The sequence below is a fragment of the Sus scrofa genome, chromosome 16, assembly GCF_000003025.6.
Source record: "Sus scrofa isolate TJ Tabasco breed Duroc chromosome 16, Sscrofa11.1, whole genome shotgun sequence".
Taxonomy (NCBI): domain Eukaryota; kingdom Metazoa; phylum Chordata; class Mammalia; order Artiodactyla; family Suidae; genus Sus; species Sus scrofa.
Genome location: NC_010458.4, coordinates 52,885,647 through 52,905,230, shown reverse-complemented (window position 1 = coordinate 52,905,230; position 19,584 = coordinate 52,885,647). Strand labels below are relative to the sequence as shown.

At 40.4% G+C, this 19,584-nt stretch overlaps 1 protein-coding gene across 3 annotated transcripts in view; it reads left to right on the top strand.

The window, feature by feature from the left end:
* The window catches only part of RANBP17 (RAN binding protein 17), a 323,866-nt gene that overhangs the window by 254,926 nt on the left and 49,356 nt on the right, over positions 1 to 19,584 (top strand). For all 3 annotated transcript variants that reach the window (XM_021076681.1, XM_021076682.1, XM_021076680.1), the window contains 3 exons: positions 798 to 886; positions 7,190 to 7,297; positions 9,486 to 9,568. In XM_021076681.1, coding sequence (XP_020932340.1) covers positions 798 to 886; positions 7,190 to 7,297; positions 9,486 to 9,568 — 280 coding nt within the window. The remainder of the gene's footprint in view (positions 1 to 797; positions 887 to 7,189; positions 7,298 to 9,485; positions 9,569 to 19,584) is intronic.

Here is a 19,584-nt window from a genome sequence, read left to right as displayed (position 1 = left end):
TTTTGTTTTGCTTTTGTCCCTGAAACTAAATATTTAGAGAACACTTACATGTGTATCAGGCTCTTGTTAGGCACTTTTGCATACATTTATTAAATTTATTCCTGGCAGTGCCTCTGTGAGAGAGGCATTGTTAGACCTTTTTATAGATGAGAAAACTGAGACTGATAAATTGCTTTGCCTTAAGTCTTACAGTTAAGAAGTAAAGCTGAGTTTCAGTTCACATCTTCTGATATCAGATATTTAAGAGTTCTTTTCCTTATATCTTTCCCTGGCTTGGGTAATGTGAGCGCCATTGTGAGGGTGTCACAGTCCCCAGAGGTCACCTGGCCGGTTTTATTTTGTCCTCCTAAGTTGCTACACATATCCCTTCGGGATCTTTAAACACCAATGTGCTTTCAGATTAGACTCCAAATTACGTAGTGGAGACTGATTTCTTGCAAGCCAGTGTGGTTAAGACGTGTTATTATTAAGTAATGTCTAGATCCTATACATTCCTGTTTTGGAGAAGTATCAGCCCTCTTTTTTGGCACTATTCGGAAACAAAATGTATGTTAAGAATCTAAATGTTTCTAAGCTATTGGAATTGTCTCAGTTTCTAAGCAGCAGAGTAGAGTTGGTCAGCAGATTTGATGGTCTGTTGGCTTTAAAAGTCTCTGATTTTCTATAGAAAGGGGTCTGAGCGAGACATTTTAGCTAATGAATCAAAATCAGATATGTGGTCATTATTGCCTGATTATTACTCCATCTGCTCTGTGCTAACGTGAAAATCAATTACTGTGTCTCTTTCCCACTGACAGCGTATGTTGATCGGGCTGGCAAGAGATCTTCGAGGGATTGCCTTTGCACTGAACACAAAGACCAGCTACACCATGCTGTTTGACTGGATGTATCCTTATTACACTGTGACAATACCAGCTCTGTGCACAGAGGGATGCCAGGCCCCTGGCTTTCGTTTAATAGTATGGCACAGTAGGGAAGAGGAAACAAAGCTAAATGAACTAATGTGTAATCAGCTAAAAATTACAGCACAGTGGCAGCAGTACGGATAACTGAGCACAGCATTTGGAGACCCAGCTCAGAGAGGTCACTTTTTTGGTGCCATTAAATATCGACAACTTAAAAATCACATCCCCAAACGATTGTTTATGTTGGGGTTGCCGGGATAATTGGGCTAACAGCTTTAGCTCAGGATCAATGAATCCTACCATTTGGCATTTTCAAGGAGATGTGGATTTCTACTCTATCTCAATTAGCAGAGCTGAGGTCACTTTATCTCTTTGAAGCTTAATTCATCATGCTATAGTTTTTCATCATCATGGAAATATTAATGGACAGGAAAGGGGGGAAATAAAATGGTCAGGATTTTTCATTTGATATAAAATTTGAATTTACCTTTGCCAAGGCTTAGAACAGACAGCAAAATAAATAAACAAACAAACATCCCCCCACAGAAATGCCTCATCACATAAGGGTAAAAAGAACACGGATTTTGTGTCAAGCAGACCAGGCTTGAATTCCTAGCTCTCTATTTGCTGTGTAAACTTTGGCAAGTCTTTCAGCTTTCTGAGTTTCTTTATTTAAAAAAAAAAAAGAGAGACATACAGTATTAGGGCTTATTGTAACCACTGAAATCGGTAATGCACTTTGTATAACATCTGGAACATAATCGGTAGTCGTAAAAGGCTGCTAAGAATATTGTTTTAACAATATCGTAGGAATCCTCTTTGAGCCAAACAGAAAGTGGTAACTTATGCAAGTCACAGAAACGTAACATGTTTTCATACCTTTATACATGGTTTCATGTATGGTTTCATCAGAGCACATAAGAAAAATTCGATAGTAACCTTAAAGCTATTTTATTTTTCAAGTTACATTATTTCTCAGTTGCTCTTTTCAAACCCTTCTTATCAAACTTCCCTTATAAGTTAAATCGCAGAGAAGCTTCTTAAAGGCAATCTTTAGCTACTGGTGGACCAGTGATGGCCAAAAAGATTTCTCACAGAATCTAGGCATGTTTCAGAGAGAACTCTGCACATTAAAGAAATTGTTTAATACAAATTTTACACTGGCTTACATTTTTACTCACTGTTAAAACCTTCATCAGATGTATGTGCCCATAGAAGGGTTAGAGATGAGAATTTTCCATGCCATTGAGGAATCATGTATGTCTTTATATCAGCATACAAAGTGTATGTACAGAGACTGTAGATTTTAACATAGGAAGTCATACAGTTCTCTTCTATGAAGAATAAACGAATTACATATGACCCTTTTCATTTCTCTAAACATGAAAAAGAAGCTCACAAAGTAAAAGCTTTCATTTACTTGGAAATTTTAAAAACCTAGTTTGGGCACTTTAAATTTGATGGTGGTCTTGAAACCAAGCTGTAAGTCTAGGATGTCCAGCAATTAACACTTCATGTTTTCCTCATCAACAATCTTAACCAAGGAGTTAAGGTCAGAACTTGCCGCTTGGCATTAAACAACAGAAATATCTTCCATAACTGATACTGCGGAAGATGTGTAGAACACATTGTAATGTGAGTTTTTAATTGCCTGTGTTTTCCGTTTCCTCACGTAGCTCCTCCTTTTTGGCACCTATCTGAAATGAAACTTTTGCCCAGCAGATGGCAGAAAGTAGCAAACCGAAAGCTTTGGGACTTACTGTTTTGTTTTGGACCAGAAGCCACTGTCTCCTCCATTTGACCATCGACATTGATGTTATTAGGGTCAGGGGCGGAGGGCAAAGTGTCACTTATGCAGGAAGTTGTGTTAGATTGCCAAACGGGATGGCTTGGTACCCGCCTTGCTTATAATAATTGAGTTTCAGTAGCAAATCAGCTTCCTTGGGAAAAGGCCAAAGGCTTTTCATAATCATATTGACAACAAAATGAATATGATAAATGGTGTTCATTCAGTTGAGACAAGATTTATAGTTTTCCTTTGGGCAAGGGATGAAGAGCAAATATTTATAATAATAGTAAAATTTGTTTAAAAGTTACATTATTTGATAATTCAAAAAGCTTTATTAAAATATTTCGAAATACTTTAAGCAGTCTCAGGTGATAAAGTACAGATTCTTTCCAAAGTATTCTAGTAATGTAAAAATGAGTAAGTATATGATTAAAAAAACATGGATATGAAAGTCATTTATTCTTCCTGAAATATTGATATGTCAAGCCGTCAGTGATGATTCTCCCATTACTGCTGGGGAAAGTTTATTTGCCTTTTATCCACATAAATGTGTGTTCTTTAATTTGCCATACAGTCCTTAGCATGCAGAGTAAACGTCCTATAAGAGCACATGTCATCATAAAGTCAAAATGCGTTTTATTTATGGCGATTATTTGATAAAATGCTATTTTAGTGGTTAGCTATTTAATTCAAAAACATTTCTATAAACATTGACTGCATTAACTGCTACATAAACTGCGTTGGTTATCCCTCTGTCCTAGCAAACCTAAATTGCCTGAAACTACACAGAAACCATGTTGACAAGCTGTTCCACTACTAGAGAGTTTAAGAAGGATCATTGATACTTGTTTGCCCCATAGTGAGAGTGCAACAATATAAAAACACCTTACCTCCCAGTGCATTTAGTCACCTTGTTTAAACTTTTCCAAGATCATACTTAGACTGAAATATCAAAAATCCAGAGGGAAGTTGAAAAAATATATAAAAGAATGTGTATGATTCTATTTCCTCAATACTCATGCTTTTAATTGTCATGATTCTGATCTTTGAGTATACTTTTTCAATCATGTAGTCAGTGCTGTTGACTAAGATGCATAAACACATTATACATAGATGAGGCAAGACCAGGAGATGCAGAAAAAAACAAACTTTGGAATAGGACAGTCTTAGATTCCAGTCCTGGTTTCATCACTTAATAACCTGTGGGGTTTGGGACTTGATGTCCCAGAATCACAGTTTTCTCCACCATAAAACGGGGCTAATAATACTTGTCTCACAGGCGTGTTGTAAGCATGAGTGAAGTACATATAGAGAGGGCCTAGTACAGTGTCTGGCACTAAGTAAATACACCCCCCCCACGCTGTTGTTACTTCCTTTCCCTGATATGGAACAAAGCAAAGGAATCCAATTGAAATAGGGAAGAAAGTAAACCTGAAAAATTGCTGTACAACAGAATTTTCTTGAGTGCATTGTGCTAGGCATGAGGAATGAATAAAACAATTGCTTTTAATAAGAATCCAAATAAATGGATTGCTCCTTGAAAGTGCATAATCTCATAGCTACAACAAATAACTAATAAACAGTCAATGTATTGCGACAAAGATGCATGTATATATGAACCTTTAAGAGGAAGTAATTGATGTTTTGGGCAAAAAGTAGGCGGCTTCCTGGGGAAGTAAAAGTTGAGTGAGGTGATGAAAGATGGATAGGCATTTGCCAGAGAGAGAGAAGGCTTCCCTGAAGCATTTGCCTCCATAAACAGAGATATAGACAGCACATTCAGGAGTTCCCATTGTGGCTAAGAGTAACGAACCCAACTAGTATCCATGAGGGTAGGGATTCAATCCCAGGCTGCGCTCAGTGGAGTAAGGATCCAGCATTGCCATGAGCTGCAGCGTTGCTTGCAGACACGGCTCTAGATCTGGCGTTGTGGCTGTGGCTGTGGCTGGCAGCTGAGGCTCTGATTCACCCTCTAAGCCTGGGAACCTCCATATGCTGCAGGTGTGGTCCTAAAAAAAAAAAGGGAAAGAAAGAAAACAAATGGATATTGCACATTCAAAGAATACCTTTAAAATAAGCTCTAAGCTGACAGACTATTCCTGTTCTGGAACCACAATCTCACACTCCTAGCTCCTAACAGTTTTAACAGAAACTCTTGTTGCCTTCTAGTATATTATAATGCTTTCCCTACTGTGAAATCTCAGAAGGATAGAATTATGTTGTTACTCATTTCTGTTTTCTTGGGGTCCAGCACATAATACATACTAATAACTACTGGATAGATGGATGGATAGATGGATAAATAAATGAATGGATGTTGTCAAGAAGCAAACATCATACTTTTTGATTTTTCATAGTTAGCGTCTTATAAGGCAATACCATATTAATGTTTTTATTTTTTCATTTATCTGGTGTATACCTTAAGGATTCATTGAGGAGATCTAGGTGAAAGCGATTAGATCTGTGCCACTCCTGCTAAGGGTGCCCATTGTCTTCCTCCTATCCGCATATACCCAGTCCTCCCAAGCCCACTGGAAAATTAAACTGCTGGAGTGGACTCTGAATCTCACCCTGTAATCCGAGCCTGGCACTCTCACTCCAAAGCCCTTTTAACCTCCCTGCCTGGTAGACCTCTACTCTGCTTTCCAATAATCACTCATTTTCTCTGTGGCAGTCACCTCTGTCAGAAGCATATTAGAATTGCCACCACTCTCATTCCACACAGAAAAGGGAGCATCTCCTCATATCCCCCGGCCTTATCCCATAGTGACTTCAGTGTGCTCTGAAAAATATGATGGTCCACATGCCTTTCGAAGGCCTCGCAAAGGGGCTTCTGTGTGCGGGTGTCATTCTTGGATTCTGAGATTGGGGTCTTTTCAGTCTCCCGATGAATCTTCCAGTTGCTTTCTCACTCAGGATCTCTGAGCGTGTGCTCGGATCTGTTGGTGGAATGTTTTCTCACCTGTGCTCTTCTGGCACTGCTTCAGAGTTTGGGTCCTCGGCCTTACTATTATGTATTCAGGCTTGAGCCTGAATTTTCCAAGAAAAAAAGCCATGTCTCCACTTATTTCTGGAGCCCTAGGCCCTAGCATAGTACATAGCACATAGTATCTATCATCTGTCAAAAATAACAGATTTTCTAGTCCATAGAAAAAAAGTAAAACAGAAAGTTATCTGGCAGTATCCAAAAAAGAGTTAATAATCAAGTTCATTTATTTTATACTTTTCGTTTTCATCCAACTAAAACCTCACTCGCACATATTGAAATCTACTTTGTGCCAGGTCCATGCATGCAATAACTACCGAGGCCCTGCCCTCGAAAAGTATATAACAGAGATAAGGAGCTGTTGTAGCACTAGCACAGGGTACCAGAGCCATACACAGGGGACACAGTTAGTTGTGGGGAGTGGGGGTGGTATGAGGGAAGCTTCTTGCAATAATGATACCTATATTGAAATAGGAGGGGCAGTAGGAATTAGCAGGGACACAGTAGGGAACACAGGTCTTTGCCCTTTAAAAACTCACTGTCTAATGGGGGAGACGGGTAACACAAGCAGCCAACCCTAATACAGTTGGGTATAGGAGACACGTGGTCCAAGTGCTCGTTGAACTTAGGTGAAGAAGAGATTGATGCCTTTTGACACAAAAGAGAAAGTGTCACCATCCTGACGGAAGTAAAACTTGAGCTAGATGTTGAAATACAGTTAGGAATATGTTAGAAAAGGCAGCATGCAGAGGAATGGAGACCAGACAGAGTTGGCATCAGTGGACTTGCAGAGAATTAAGAATGGCAGATAGGCAGGAGTACCACGAGATGAGACTGGAGGTAGGCAGGAGCCAGACCTTAAGGACCTCGTTTGCCAGGCTAAGGAACTTGAGATTTATTCTAAGAGCAGAGAAGAAAATTGTGATCTTTTCATGCCATAATTCTTGAAATATGTTACTTACATGATACTTGAAAAGTATGTCTTTTATTTACAGAGTATGCTAATAATAAAGCAATATAATGTGTGGGATATGTTACAAATAAGAGCAAGTCATTTGTAGCCTCTCTCCCCCCTACCCCCGAAAATACAGCTGTGCAGTTCAGGGAGAACAGTTTATAATAATCAGCGTTGTATGCTAAACATAGAACAAATGTGGATTCCTTTTTATTTCTTTTGTGTGTGTGTCTTTTTTGTCTTTTCTAGGGCCACACCCGCATCACATGGAGGTTCCCAGGCTAGGGGTCGAATCGAGCTATAGCTGCCAGCCTACACCAGAGCCACAGCAACACAGGATCCGGGCCACGTCTGCGACCTACGCCACAGCTCACGCCAGTGCCGGATCCTTAACCCACTGAGCAAAGCCAGGGATCGAACCCGAACCTCATGGTTCCTAGTCGGATTCGTTAACCACTGCACCACAACGGGAACTCCTCCTTTTTATTTCTTTTTAAGTGGCATCAATTTTTATTTCTTTTGACCCTTAAATTCTTTAACAGGCTTTAAAAAAGGTACCCAACATATCTTCCCATTCTTCAGAGGGCTATTGAGCAGTGGTATGGAGAGCCAGCATGTACAACTCCCATCTTAAAACTTATGGCAGAACTGATGCAAAACAGGTAAGAGGGATGATAGACACGTGATAAAGTCATCTGCTATTTGGCTTCAGAGGTCAGACTTCCCTTCCCGGTGTATGTATATGTAAGGCTTAGCAAGAACCCAGGAACTGAAACTTAAGATAATCATGGAAGGCCATAGTGTTAGAGATATAAGGTTGAGACCTTTGGAGAGAAAGAATATAGTGTGCTTATGTGTATATATATATGGGGTCTATGGGAGTGGGGAAAAAATCAGAAGACTATAGCCCCCATTATTTAAAATATCAAAAGCACAAAATGGAAGAAGGGCAACCGTTTTAACTGTTTAATTACTTCACTGCAATTCTGTAGCGGAGCAAAGGAGTTTAGAGGTCTCTGAGTTGAGATGCTTCATTTCATGGATAACGAAACTGAGTCCCAGAGCAATTCTTGGACAACACGTACCTTGTCTCAGAAGCCCTGGGGATGGTCCCTACTTTGACGTCTAAGTTATCCTTCGTCCTCTCTGCCAAGATGCACAAATGTGGATGATTTGGGCACTCACGATTGTTATTTAAATAGCAACCACAGCACTTCTCAGAAATGGCCTCATTGACCTGATCATTTGCATAGGCGAGCAGAGATTCAAATTCTCTGTATGTAAACATTAACAAAGGTATGGCCAAAAGAGGAAAACAGCAATAAGCCAATTGGTTTTACCTCTTTAAAATATGTCATTATGTACATGGCTGAGCACCAAATTACCTGTCACTTAGCCATGCTGTTTCATCAGTTCCTCTTTGTAAACTGCGTGTTGGAAGGGAGATACCCGGACAGGGAAGGAGTATGGATTGCAGCTCTAATTTAATCTCTGGTGCCGAGTTTTTCACAGCAATAATTTAAAATTTTTAAAACAAGAGGTGGAAAAGACCTGGCAAACAAACGTGAGTATTATTCCTTTGAAAGCTGTTAGTTTTCTTGAAACTGTTCTCTAGGTACCTTAAATACTGAAGAAAAGGTAGCATATGTATTTTATATTGTAAATTTAGTTTTTATTATAATTTTTTTCAGACAGATAATTAATATGGCATATTACTGATACAACAGTTAACACTAAAGGAAAAAATCATTACATTGTATATTGCAGAGTATTTTGTATCTGCCATAGGTAGATAATTCATATCCAGCACAATCATCCTAAGAACTACGTGGTAAATATTTATAATCTCAGAAAATGTCAACTTGTCTATATTTCTCTAGAACCTAATGTGAATTATGTGTAAACATTTCTTAAATCAGGAATTGTATGCCAACAATCAAAATATTTTTAATAACATTTCTAATAAGTTATAATTGTACTTATTCTAAAGCATTAAGGAGAAAGCATTTCTATTCCTAGCAAAATGACTTTAGCAGATATCTTTACTTTTTGATATTTCTTTGCCTGTGACCTATTTCATCTTTTTGCTAATCCTTGTTAAAATATACATTATTTCTTAAAAGCACCTCAACAAAGCATATTAGAACCAACTAAAGCCAAAGTAATGTTAAAAAAAGCAAATATTTTGTCAGGATGGCAAGTCCCTTTATCCTTTTCATACTAATCCCCCCCCCACCAGCTGTCAGGAGCTAGGAAGGTAGAATTGTTCTTGTTTAGAACTTCTGCGGTTTGAGTCTCTTTTCTTGAGCTACATGCAATGGAGACTATAGTCTGTATATAAGTTAATGTGTTGATATACGCTTGCAGTGCCAAATGATTCATTATGCGTATGAACAATCTGAAAGGTACCTAGATTTCCTGTCTGTGATTTTATAATTTGTTTTAAAGATGTGTATTAGGCACTATGGGAGAACCCAAATGTAAATCTCTGTATCTATAAAAACTTATGCATACATACTTGGGGTTTTTTATTATTATCTATCCACCGCTTTGGATGAAAGGAGAGGAGGGTAAGAGATCCATGATATAGGATGTCAGAATACTGTTTGGGCAGATAAAAAATAAATTCTTTGAATCAGCAAATAAATGAAAATAACTCAATTGTTCTAGTATCTTTAGAGTGAGAAAATTAGCACACACATTTTATCAACACTTGCTTAATGGAATGGCACTTTAGAAAAGGTATAATTTTACTGTTGCTACTTCTAAGAAATGAAAATTCTGAGTATTTTAAACCGATACTTGGTTTCTTATCTGCACATATAGTCTAAATTTTGCTGTATTTCTTAGATCCCAGCGTTTGAATTTTGATGTATCATCTCCTAACGGAATTCTCCTCTTCAGAGAGGCTAGTAAAATGATTTGCACTTATGGTGAGTATCCTTTTCTGTATTTGTCTCTGCAATATAACTTTTATCTCTTTGGAGGAAAGAAAGATGTTAGTGATTTTGTTCTTCTGAACTCTCACATCTGTATGAGTTTGTGAAATGGGTGATAGGGTGCAAAAGCCAGGTAGCCATCACATTGGCATCACGAGGAGTAAGCAGCACGCCTTTAACTACATATCATGTATGACCAACTGGGTGAATTTCTTTTGGATAAAATTGCAGTGCCAGTAGGCAAAGGAATATGCTGCAGACAGAATATTGAAAAGTTACAGTATATTGAAAATTGCTAGAAGTTACGTCAGGGAGTTTGGTCATTGTTGGGTCAAAGAATGCTTAAACCACCATGTCACCAACACTGAATTTTGGAAAAATAATGTGGAAAGAGCAATAAATATTTTATTATAGGCAATCTGGGAGCCCTGTTCCCCTAGAATCAGAGTTCTGTAGTAAAGACTGTCCTGTTCAATTATGGGGAAAATTTGTGGTTTGTAGTTGGCATTGAGCCTTATAGCAACCCTACACACTAACACTTGCCAGTTCTGACAGCTTCCTCAATGAAATTCTCAACTCTCCAAGACCTTTATGTAGCCAGGTAATAAGAACATGATACAGTAGATTAGAATCCTCTGTTAGTTTGCCAGACACTGATTGTTAGTTACTGACTGCAAGCTGGGCTCTTTGCACTGCCCTTCTCCTTGGGAAAGGTTTCCTGTGTCCTCTTTTTCTTTGCCCTCTTCTTTTTTGCCTGTTCTTACTTTCCCAAATCAACAGCCACGTCTATGTTTGGCCTCAAAAATTGCCCATGATTCTCATACTTACTTTTGAGCACCTAGAAACAGATTTTACAAAACTTTGTAAAACTTCGAGAGAGAGAGAAAGAGAGAGAGAGAGAGAGAGAGAGTGTGTGTGTGTAGGAACAGCCATTAAAAGTGTGTTACCTTTTTAAAAGTAAAAGTTTATTATTAAAAAAAAAAGGCAGAAAAATCATTGTTTTAAGTCATTTTTACTTCAACTCAAAACATTCTGGGACTCTATTCTGTGTGCATTGTAGACCTCTGATTAAAAATGATGAGTTTTAATTGTGCATTTGGTTTTTTAGAGTTTGAAATGATATAGTTTGAAACTACAGAAGGCAGCTTTTTAAGACAGTAGACTTGAGCTCTGATTTTCATCAGTACCAACAACTGTATTGCCACCACTTTTGCCTCTGTTGAAAATGGACGCGCTAGAATCAGATAAACTAGAAATGCTTTTTTTCCCCCAAAGGTAAAAGTAAACCCTTTTTAAGATAGTCTCAAAACAGTCTTAGCATCAGCCCCTATCGACTCCATGACTTTCCGATAAGATACTACACCTCTTTGTGCTAGTTTTCTCATATATAAAATTAGAAATAACAAATAGCTTCTGAGCTACCTGTCTGGCTGGGATTAGAGGTGGTTATTTGAGCTCCTCTGGGTACAGGGCTTGGCACAGGGTGCAGGGTGGATTAGGTCCTCGGTGAACAAGAAGCCTCCTTGACCCCAGGCTTCTCTTACTCAGAGCCACTTGATTGGGTTCACCGACCACATCACGTCTTTGTTCAGGGATGCCTCCTGCTCAGACCATACCTTCCTGCTTCCTTCTGCCTGTAACAAGTATTAAGAATCTATTTCCTCACTTTTAAAAAAGAAATAATATTTCCCACTATGAAATAATGTGTGTATAAGATAATTTCTTAGTAGTCAATAGACCTTTAAATATACAAGCGTTAGATTCCTGTTATCAACCACAGTTGTATCTTTTCTTCCTCTTTTTCTGGATCCAGCTTCTCTGAGGCTTACTCACTATTGCAGGAGGGCTCATAAGAGCAACAGCTTCTTCCTCTTCCAGTAGCACTGAATCTCCAGTGTAGGACAGAATGTATGTCCAGCAGGTAACACCGAAAGGAACCTCAGAACAATGCCAAATCTATGGGCTTCAAAAGCTACTCCGTTCTCTATCAGGTGGTTTGATATGCACAAAAGCATTGTAGCAAAAGTTGAGAAAGATCGCTGTGTGGGGATTACACTGGAGGAAGAGGAAGAAAAGAGAAGAGGCAGGGCAGAAAAGAGAAAACCTTCAAAATGTTCTTGAGAAGAAAAGCCAGTAAGGAGTTATCTTACTCTGAAAAAAAGACTAGGAGATTAGGGTAAGGCTCTGTTCCTAGTTTGGACGACAGAAATGGTAGTTTCCATTTTTTAATCAGTTCTTACTTGCCTCTTCCTATTCTAGACCATTTATCATACATTAGCCCCTTGAATCCTTGGAAGTATTATTATCTGCCACTCACTATCATTTGGCCTTGGTTAGGTTGCTTAGCCTCACTTGCTTCAGTTTCTTGTTAAAACAGTGAAAATAATACCTACTTCATAAGGTGGTGTGGGGATTCAGTTACATAGTTGGTGGAAAACCCTTAGACCAGTTAGCTACTGTGATAAGTTATGAAGAAATCGAAGTTCATAGATTTGCCAAATATGCATAGCTACCAAATAGTCGAATTGCAATTTCATTCAAAGTCTGTATAACTTCAGACAATAGTCTTTCCATATTCCTTTCTGCCGCTTGGGAGTTGCCACATGAAGATTGTACCTTGGGTGTTTTGTTTTGTTTTGACTGCTCCTGCAGCCCGTAGAAGTTCACAGGGCCAGGGATTGAACTCACACCACAGCAGCAACCTGGGCCACTGTGGTAACAATGCCTGATCCTTAACCCACTGCACCACAAAGGAATACCCTACCTTGGGTATTTTTGATGAAGCAAAGTATGGTTATTTCTTTTTTTCTTTCTTTTTTTTGGGGGGGTGTCTTTTTAGGGCCACACCCGTGGCATATGGAGGTTCCCAGGCTAGGGGTCGAATCGGAGCTACAGCTGCCAGCCTACACCACAGCCACAGCAACGCCAGATCTGAGCTGTGTCTGCGACCAACACCACAGCTCACATCAACGGTGGATCCTTAACCCACTGAGCGAGGCCAGGGATCGAACCTGCAACCTCGTGGTTCCTAGTTGGATTCGTTTCCGCTGTGCCACAACAGGAACTCCAAGTTTGGTTATTTCTATCCTAAAACTTAAGGGAAATGAAGATTCGATGGAAAAATGCCCCTCAACTTGGTCGCCTTTGACACATGCACTTTACACAGAGTGATCGAAAAATCCTTTTCCGCCTTCACTGAGTCTCGTGCTGGCTCCAGTCAGCCAAGCTGATTTTGTCTGTCCTTGCCTTCCATAATGTTTCATTATCCATGCTTTGACCTCTGGAGATTCTCATATGCGCATCGAAGGGAGACAGTGTGGTTCCCATCCAGGAGTCTGGAAGATGAGGGAAAGAATGACTAGGAGGGTACAGAAGGGCCGGCATTCTTTATTTCTGGGGTAAGCCAAGGTGAAGGAAGTTAAAGCCTGCAGAGGAAAGAGGCCAGAACATCCTGCCAGCCCTTCTGTTCCCGTCCTCCCTGGGTTTCTTCTCTGCTCACCTCCCATGGGCAGCGTCTGTGTAGTCACGGATCGGGGCAGTGCAGAGGGGGAAGGACTCCTTCCCAAATGCACCTGACTTGTTATATATTTTGTGGGCTACCTCCACTGCGCTGCTCAATGAGACTGGCAGGAAAATAATACTTTTGATATGCTGTTTTATTTATCTACATTCTGTCATGATCTACTTTGATGTAAGTTTTTAATTTTGCTTCAGCTCTCAGCTGCTCTCGCAGTTACAGCTCAGGGTCAGCGATGAGGTTAGCCACAGTAGCACAAAACAATTTCCTGTTTGTACAGCCCAGGTAGCATTTGGATGAGGATTAGATTTTACCACATTTTCTACTAGCCCAAGCCTATTATTTCTAATGAGTTTTAAATTGCTTCAAGAACATGTATTTCAAAATTTAGTGCTATGATCCATTCAGCCTGAGCAACTTAATAAAAGAAATTTCTTTCTTAAATTTTTGGTTAAAATGTTGCATGCAGTGTAATAAATGTTATTACTTCAGAAACCTACTTCTGAGTTTTAAGAACTGGATGTTTTTTGTGCTCAATTTCCATTTGTCTAATCTTTTCTTCCCTTTTGCCTCTGGGTAATGGTATCTTTAGTGACATCTGTTGGTTGAAGAGTGCACAGAAGGGAGAAATAGTGATTGTTTTCATAAGACTGGCAAAAATGGCCCTTCTTCTATTCCTCCCTCACGTATCTAATTTAAGAAAGTTCAATGTATGAAAAATCTAAACTTTAAAAATGGATAGAACAACTCTAGTTATTCACTCTATCTAAGAATTTACATCAGGATTCTTTTGAACAGTATATGCTTCAGGTACCTTTAAGGTATGATTTAATATGCTTAAACTGAGTTTGTAAAGTGATATACAAACCACTGGCATGTCCTGTGACCTAGAAAGCAGACCAGTGGTTTTCCACCTGGGTTTTGCAGAGCCCTAGAGATCTTGAAAGTAGCACAGAGACCCTCCAGAGAAGGGGAGAGGAGGGGACCATACTGCCACTTTGACAGGAACCACCCAGTTATATACAGTTACACTAGATTTATTTGTAGGAGGGGTCACCTCTTTAAAAAAAATTTTTAATGAAAAAGCTGAAAAAGTACTGGCATGTACCATTAGAAGCATTTTAAGAATGAAGGATTATGATTTATGTTTAAGTGATTCAAAAAGACAGTTGAAGAGTGTGTTGGTTTTAAAATAACTAAGGACTTAATAAAATATTGCCAGGAAATAACAGTTCTGAAAAACAGATCATCCAGGAACCATGGATATAGCGTTTGATTCTTCCAGAAACCTGGCCAGAGGCATAGAACAAAGCAGTAGAGTGAGTCATAAAAATCCTGGGGAGGCAGTGAAATGCTCAGCACCTTAAGGATCGCAGGCTGTGAGGAATACGTTTCACAGGGAATTCCACACATGTTGGGACTTGGCCCCTTCTGCACGCAAAAAAAAAAAAAAAAAAAAAAAAAAAAGCTAAAAGCTATTAAATGAGTAAGTGCAGGGGATCGCCAAACAAGGGCTTCGAGTTCAGTGGATTCTTTCATCCATGCAGCTAACGTTTACTGAGCATCTGCTGTGTGTCTGATACAGTGAGAGTTACAAGGGCCAGAAAGAGAAATAAGGCACACAGAAAGAATCTTACTGCTCTTCCCTCAGTTGGGTCCAGCAGTAGTAGATTCAGACAAGTAAAGGAAGTGTTACAGTGCGTTGTGCCCCCTTCTATGCTTAGGAAGCACGCCCAGTGCTAGGAGAGCCCAGACGTTTGGGGAGGGCATTTCAAGCAGGCAGTGGCTTTTATAAAAGCATATAAATATAAAGCACTACCATGGTCTGTTAGTAAACGGAAGGATTTCAGAATAAAGAGTAAAAAGTGAAAATTCCTGATTATCTCATCACTCAGAGACAACCATCCTTAACAGTTCAGTGTGTGCTCTTTCATACTTGTTTTATGTGTACATATGCATAGATTATTCCAAAATTTCTGTTATAGTATACTTGCTAATCTGTAATTTTCTGTTTTTACTTTTATCATTGGCTGTTGCTTCATATTAATATATACAGATCTTTGTCTCTTTTTTTCCTTTGGTTTTTCACAATTTTTTCCTACCATATCATTCTTTATTTATTTATTTTTTGTCTTTTTAGGGCCACACCCATGGCATATGGCGGTTCCCAAGCTAGGAGTTGAATTGGAGCTACAGCTGCCTGCCTACACCACAGCTACAGCAACCGGGGCTCCAGGCTGCATCTGCGACCTACACCATAGCTCACAGCAATGCCGGATCCTTAACCCACTGAGCAAGGCCAGGGATCAGTCCTACATCCTATGGATATTAGTTGAGTTTGTTAACCACTGAGCCACAACAGGAACTCCTACCATATCATTTTAAATAGCTGCAAAGTATTCCATTTTATGGTTATACTATAATCTATTTAATTACTTAGCTTTTGGTAGATGTAATTTTCATACACATGTGACTTTTCACTCTCATGCACTGTGTTTCAGTAAGCAGCTTTGTACATTCAGCTTTGTGAGCTTCATTTATTCAACAAATATATATTGAGAGCAGCAGGTGCTGTTCCAGACTCATTGGACATTTCCCTGAGCAAAACTGAAAAAGAAATTATTTAGTATGTTAAAAGGTAATAAGTGGTATGAAAAAAAAGAAAGCAAGCAAAGCAAGATCAAGGCATTAGAAGTACCAGGGATTTCCCGTCGTGGCTCAGCAGTTAGTGAACCCGACTAGCATCCATGAGGACGCGGGTTCGATCCCTGGCCTCACGCAGCGGGTTAAGGATCCGGCATTGCTGTGAGCTGTGGTGTAGGTTGCAGATGCGGCTCGGATCCTGCGTTGCTGTGGCTGTGGTGTAGGCCGGTGGCTACAGTTCCTATTGGGCCACTAGCCTGGGAACCTCCATATGCCACAGGTGTAGCCCTAAAAAGACGAAAAGAAAAAGAAGTACCAGGGGTTGGAAACCATGTTGTACTATCATGTGATCAAGTCAGGCCTCCTTGAGAAGATGACATTTGAGCAAAGACTTGCAGTAAATGAGGGAATTAGTCATGCGGCTATCTTAGGGAAAGTATTTCAGGCTGAAGGAACACCAAGTTTTAGGGTCCTGAGGCAGGAGTGTGTCTGGCATGTTGGAAAAACAGCAAGGACGTCAGTAACTAGAACAGAGTGCACCGAAGAGAGTAATAATGAGCAGTGTCATGTAGTGTCACATCCGCTAAGCCATTATCAGGCCTTTGACTTTAACTCCAAGTGCAAGAGAGGGACCCTAGAATGTTTTGAGCAGAGGACTGACATGATTGGATGATACTGGCTTTGACGAAGGTGATAGCAGCGGGAGTGGTGAGAAGTGGTTGGAGCTGGATATATTTTAAAGGTAAAGCAAATCGAATGTCTTGATGGATTGGATATATGGCATGAGAGAAATAATGTAGTCAAGGAATTTCGGCATAAACAAGTGGAAGGACAGAGTTAACATTAACTGAGATGCATAAGGCTGAGCGGGGTGCGAAGGGGATCAGTTGTTCCATTTTGGTTGTGTCGAGCTGGAGATGTTGGTCAGTCCCTCAAGCGGAGGTCTTGAATATGGAGTTGAATGCGCAAGTCGAAGATGTGGAACAGGTCTGGTCCAGAGAAACAAATTGTCATTGACTCTTATATGGTATGTAAGGCTGCAAAACTAGATGAAATCACTAGGATGGGGTGCGAATTTAAATATAGAAGATTTAGATTTGCGCGCTGGGGCACTCTAGGTTGGAAGGAAAGGGGGAAGAGGAAGAACCAACGAAGGAGAGAATGAGAAAACATGGAAATGAGAGAAGATCAGAAGAGTGGATGTCTCGGAAGACAGGCTGCTAATGAATCAAGCAAGGCGAGGATTAAGAGCCGACCATCGCACTTCGGGACAGAGACGTCACTGGGAACCTTGAAAAGAGCACACTCCCAGTGGAGGGATGTAAAAGAGAATCAGAGGAGAAATGAAGACAGTGAAGACAGACAATTCTTTTTAAGGAATTTTGTTACAGAGGGGAGTAGTATCAGGAAGGGATGAAGGGATGTAGGGCCAAGAGAAGGTTTTGTGTTTAAAAAATAAAAAAGATTGCATGGGAGAGGAAGGGGGAAAGTGCTGTGCTGTTTGTAAGCATGTAAAAGGAGATGGGAGGTAGTTCAACATACTGAGGGACTGGCTTTTATAGAAGACTGCGTATTGGCACAGATGCTGCTGGGCAGGTAGATACGGCAGGGAGCACTTGGAATTAGAATGTGTTCTCAAAAGTGAATTTACACATTTTTAATATTTTTAATAAGGTTTTACCAAATTGCCCTCTGAATGGTTATACTAATTCACATTCCCAACAATTTCCTTGCGCGCGGGGCGGCGGGGGGGGGGCGGTCTTTCTAGGGCCGTGCTTGTGGCATATGGAGGTTCCTAGGCAACCAAGCTAGGAACCATACCATAGCTCACAGCAACACCGGATCCTTAACCCACTGAGCGAGGCCAGGGATCGAACCTGCATCCTCATGGATACTAGTCAGATTGGTTTCTATTGAGCCACAACAGGAACTCCCTCCCAACAGTTTTCTTAATTGCCCACATTCTTATCAATGCTGCATTGTTTTAATCTTTTTCAACCTTTAAAGGGAACTATTATGTCCCTTTCCAGTCTTCACAGCTTCACTTCTGTCCCAAACCATTTCTATCCAGGGGCCTCAGCTGGTTCGCACAGAGACAGAGTGGGTTGAGTGACTTGTAGTAAAGGAGTGTCAGCAAGCTTGCGGTCCTCTTCCCATAACTGTTCTGATGATGAATGAAGACATTCAACCTACAAGGCTGTCAGCTAAATATCAAATTCACTTTAAAATTTTAGAGATTAAAAGGGAAAAAGAGAAGGTAAATCAATGCAATGGATTGCTTTATAAACCAGGAAGCAGCATCGTTCATGCTGTTAGTTTTTCTTGGTACAAGATACTGCTATAGTGTATCTTATCCCTTGCCCCCCCCCGCCCCTTTTTCAATACTCTTTTGAGGGTACAGACAACTGGTAGGTTGTGGGCCCAAGAACCACACTGTGACCTCCAGCAACCAGTTCTCTTTTTTAATTTTTTTTTTTTTTTTTTTTTTTTTTGTCTTTTTGCTATTTCTTTGGGCTGCTCCTGCGGCATATGGAGGTTCCCAGCCTAGGGGTCGAATCGGAGCTGTAGCCACCGGCCTACGCCAGAGCCACAGCAACGTGGGATCCGAGCCGCGTCTGCAACCTACACCACAGCTCACGACAACGCTGGATCGTTAACCCACTGAGCAAGGGCAGGGACCGAACCCGCAACCTCATGGTTCCTAGTCGGATTCGTTAACCACTGCGCCACGACGGGAACTCCAACCAGTTCTCTTTTGAAGGAAAAGAAGGAAAGTGGTCAAAAGTACAGTGTTGACCTTGCTTCGAATTACGCTTTAGAAGGCAGTGGCATTGTTCTACACCACACACCCCCAGCTTTACCTCCTCCCCTTTCTCAGGCCATAGCTCCCCATGTATGAGCTTACCAGCTGTTAGACTAGAGAAAGAAATGAAGCCTGTGTACTATGTGTTGTCATCATTTACAAGAATACTGCGGCACTTACTGTGGTAAGGACTTTACATGTGCTGTTGTGTCTTCTCCACATTAGGGCATTGTGAGTTTAAAAGCACTATTGTTATCCTCTTTTTGTAGATGAGGAAACTAACCTACAGAGACTAATAATCTGTTCAGACACACAGGTCATAAGCAAAGATGAAGCATTGAAACCCCAGGTCAGTTTAAGACTCAGAAGCCCACCTGGTTCATCACCACCTGAGGCACAATATGTTTATTTTCTGTTAAAATATTATCTTGTTATAGAGTTTTCAGCTCTAGTTTTCAGATCTTTGAAGGAAGGCCACTCTGGGTATAGGGAGCCTCTTCTAGAGACGACATCATGGAGTCAGTCATCAGGGAAGAGATGGAATCTCAGAAGGAAGAAGAGTGTTTTTAAAAAAGTAGATCAGGAGTTCCCATTGTGGTTCAGTGGATTAAGGACCCAACGTAGTCTCCGTGAGGACATGGGTTTGATTCCTGGCCTTGCTCAGTGGATTAAGGATCCGGCATTGCCTCAAGCCAAGGCGTAGGTCGCAGATTCCACTCAGACCTGGTGTGGCTGTGGCTGTGGCGTAGGCCTCAGCTGCAGCTCTAATTGAACCCCTGGCCCAGTAACTTCCATATGCCACAGGTGCAGCTGTAAAAAGAAAAAAAGGTAGGTCTGAAAGTAGATAAACAGAAGAAGAGACTTTGCATCTTCTTATATATGCTTCTCTGCATCTAGTGCTTGGTAGTTGTCTAGAAGGATACCTGTGAATGCTGGACGCTAACTGCCACCCCCTCACACAAACAAGGGGCTTCTCCAAAAGAGATAGAGAATAGAAGTTAAGAAAGAGGAACCCAAACAGTTTGTATAAGCTAATAATGAGGAAAA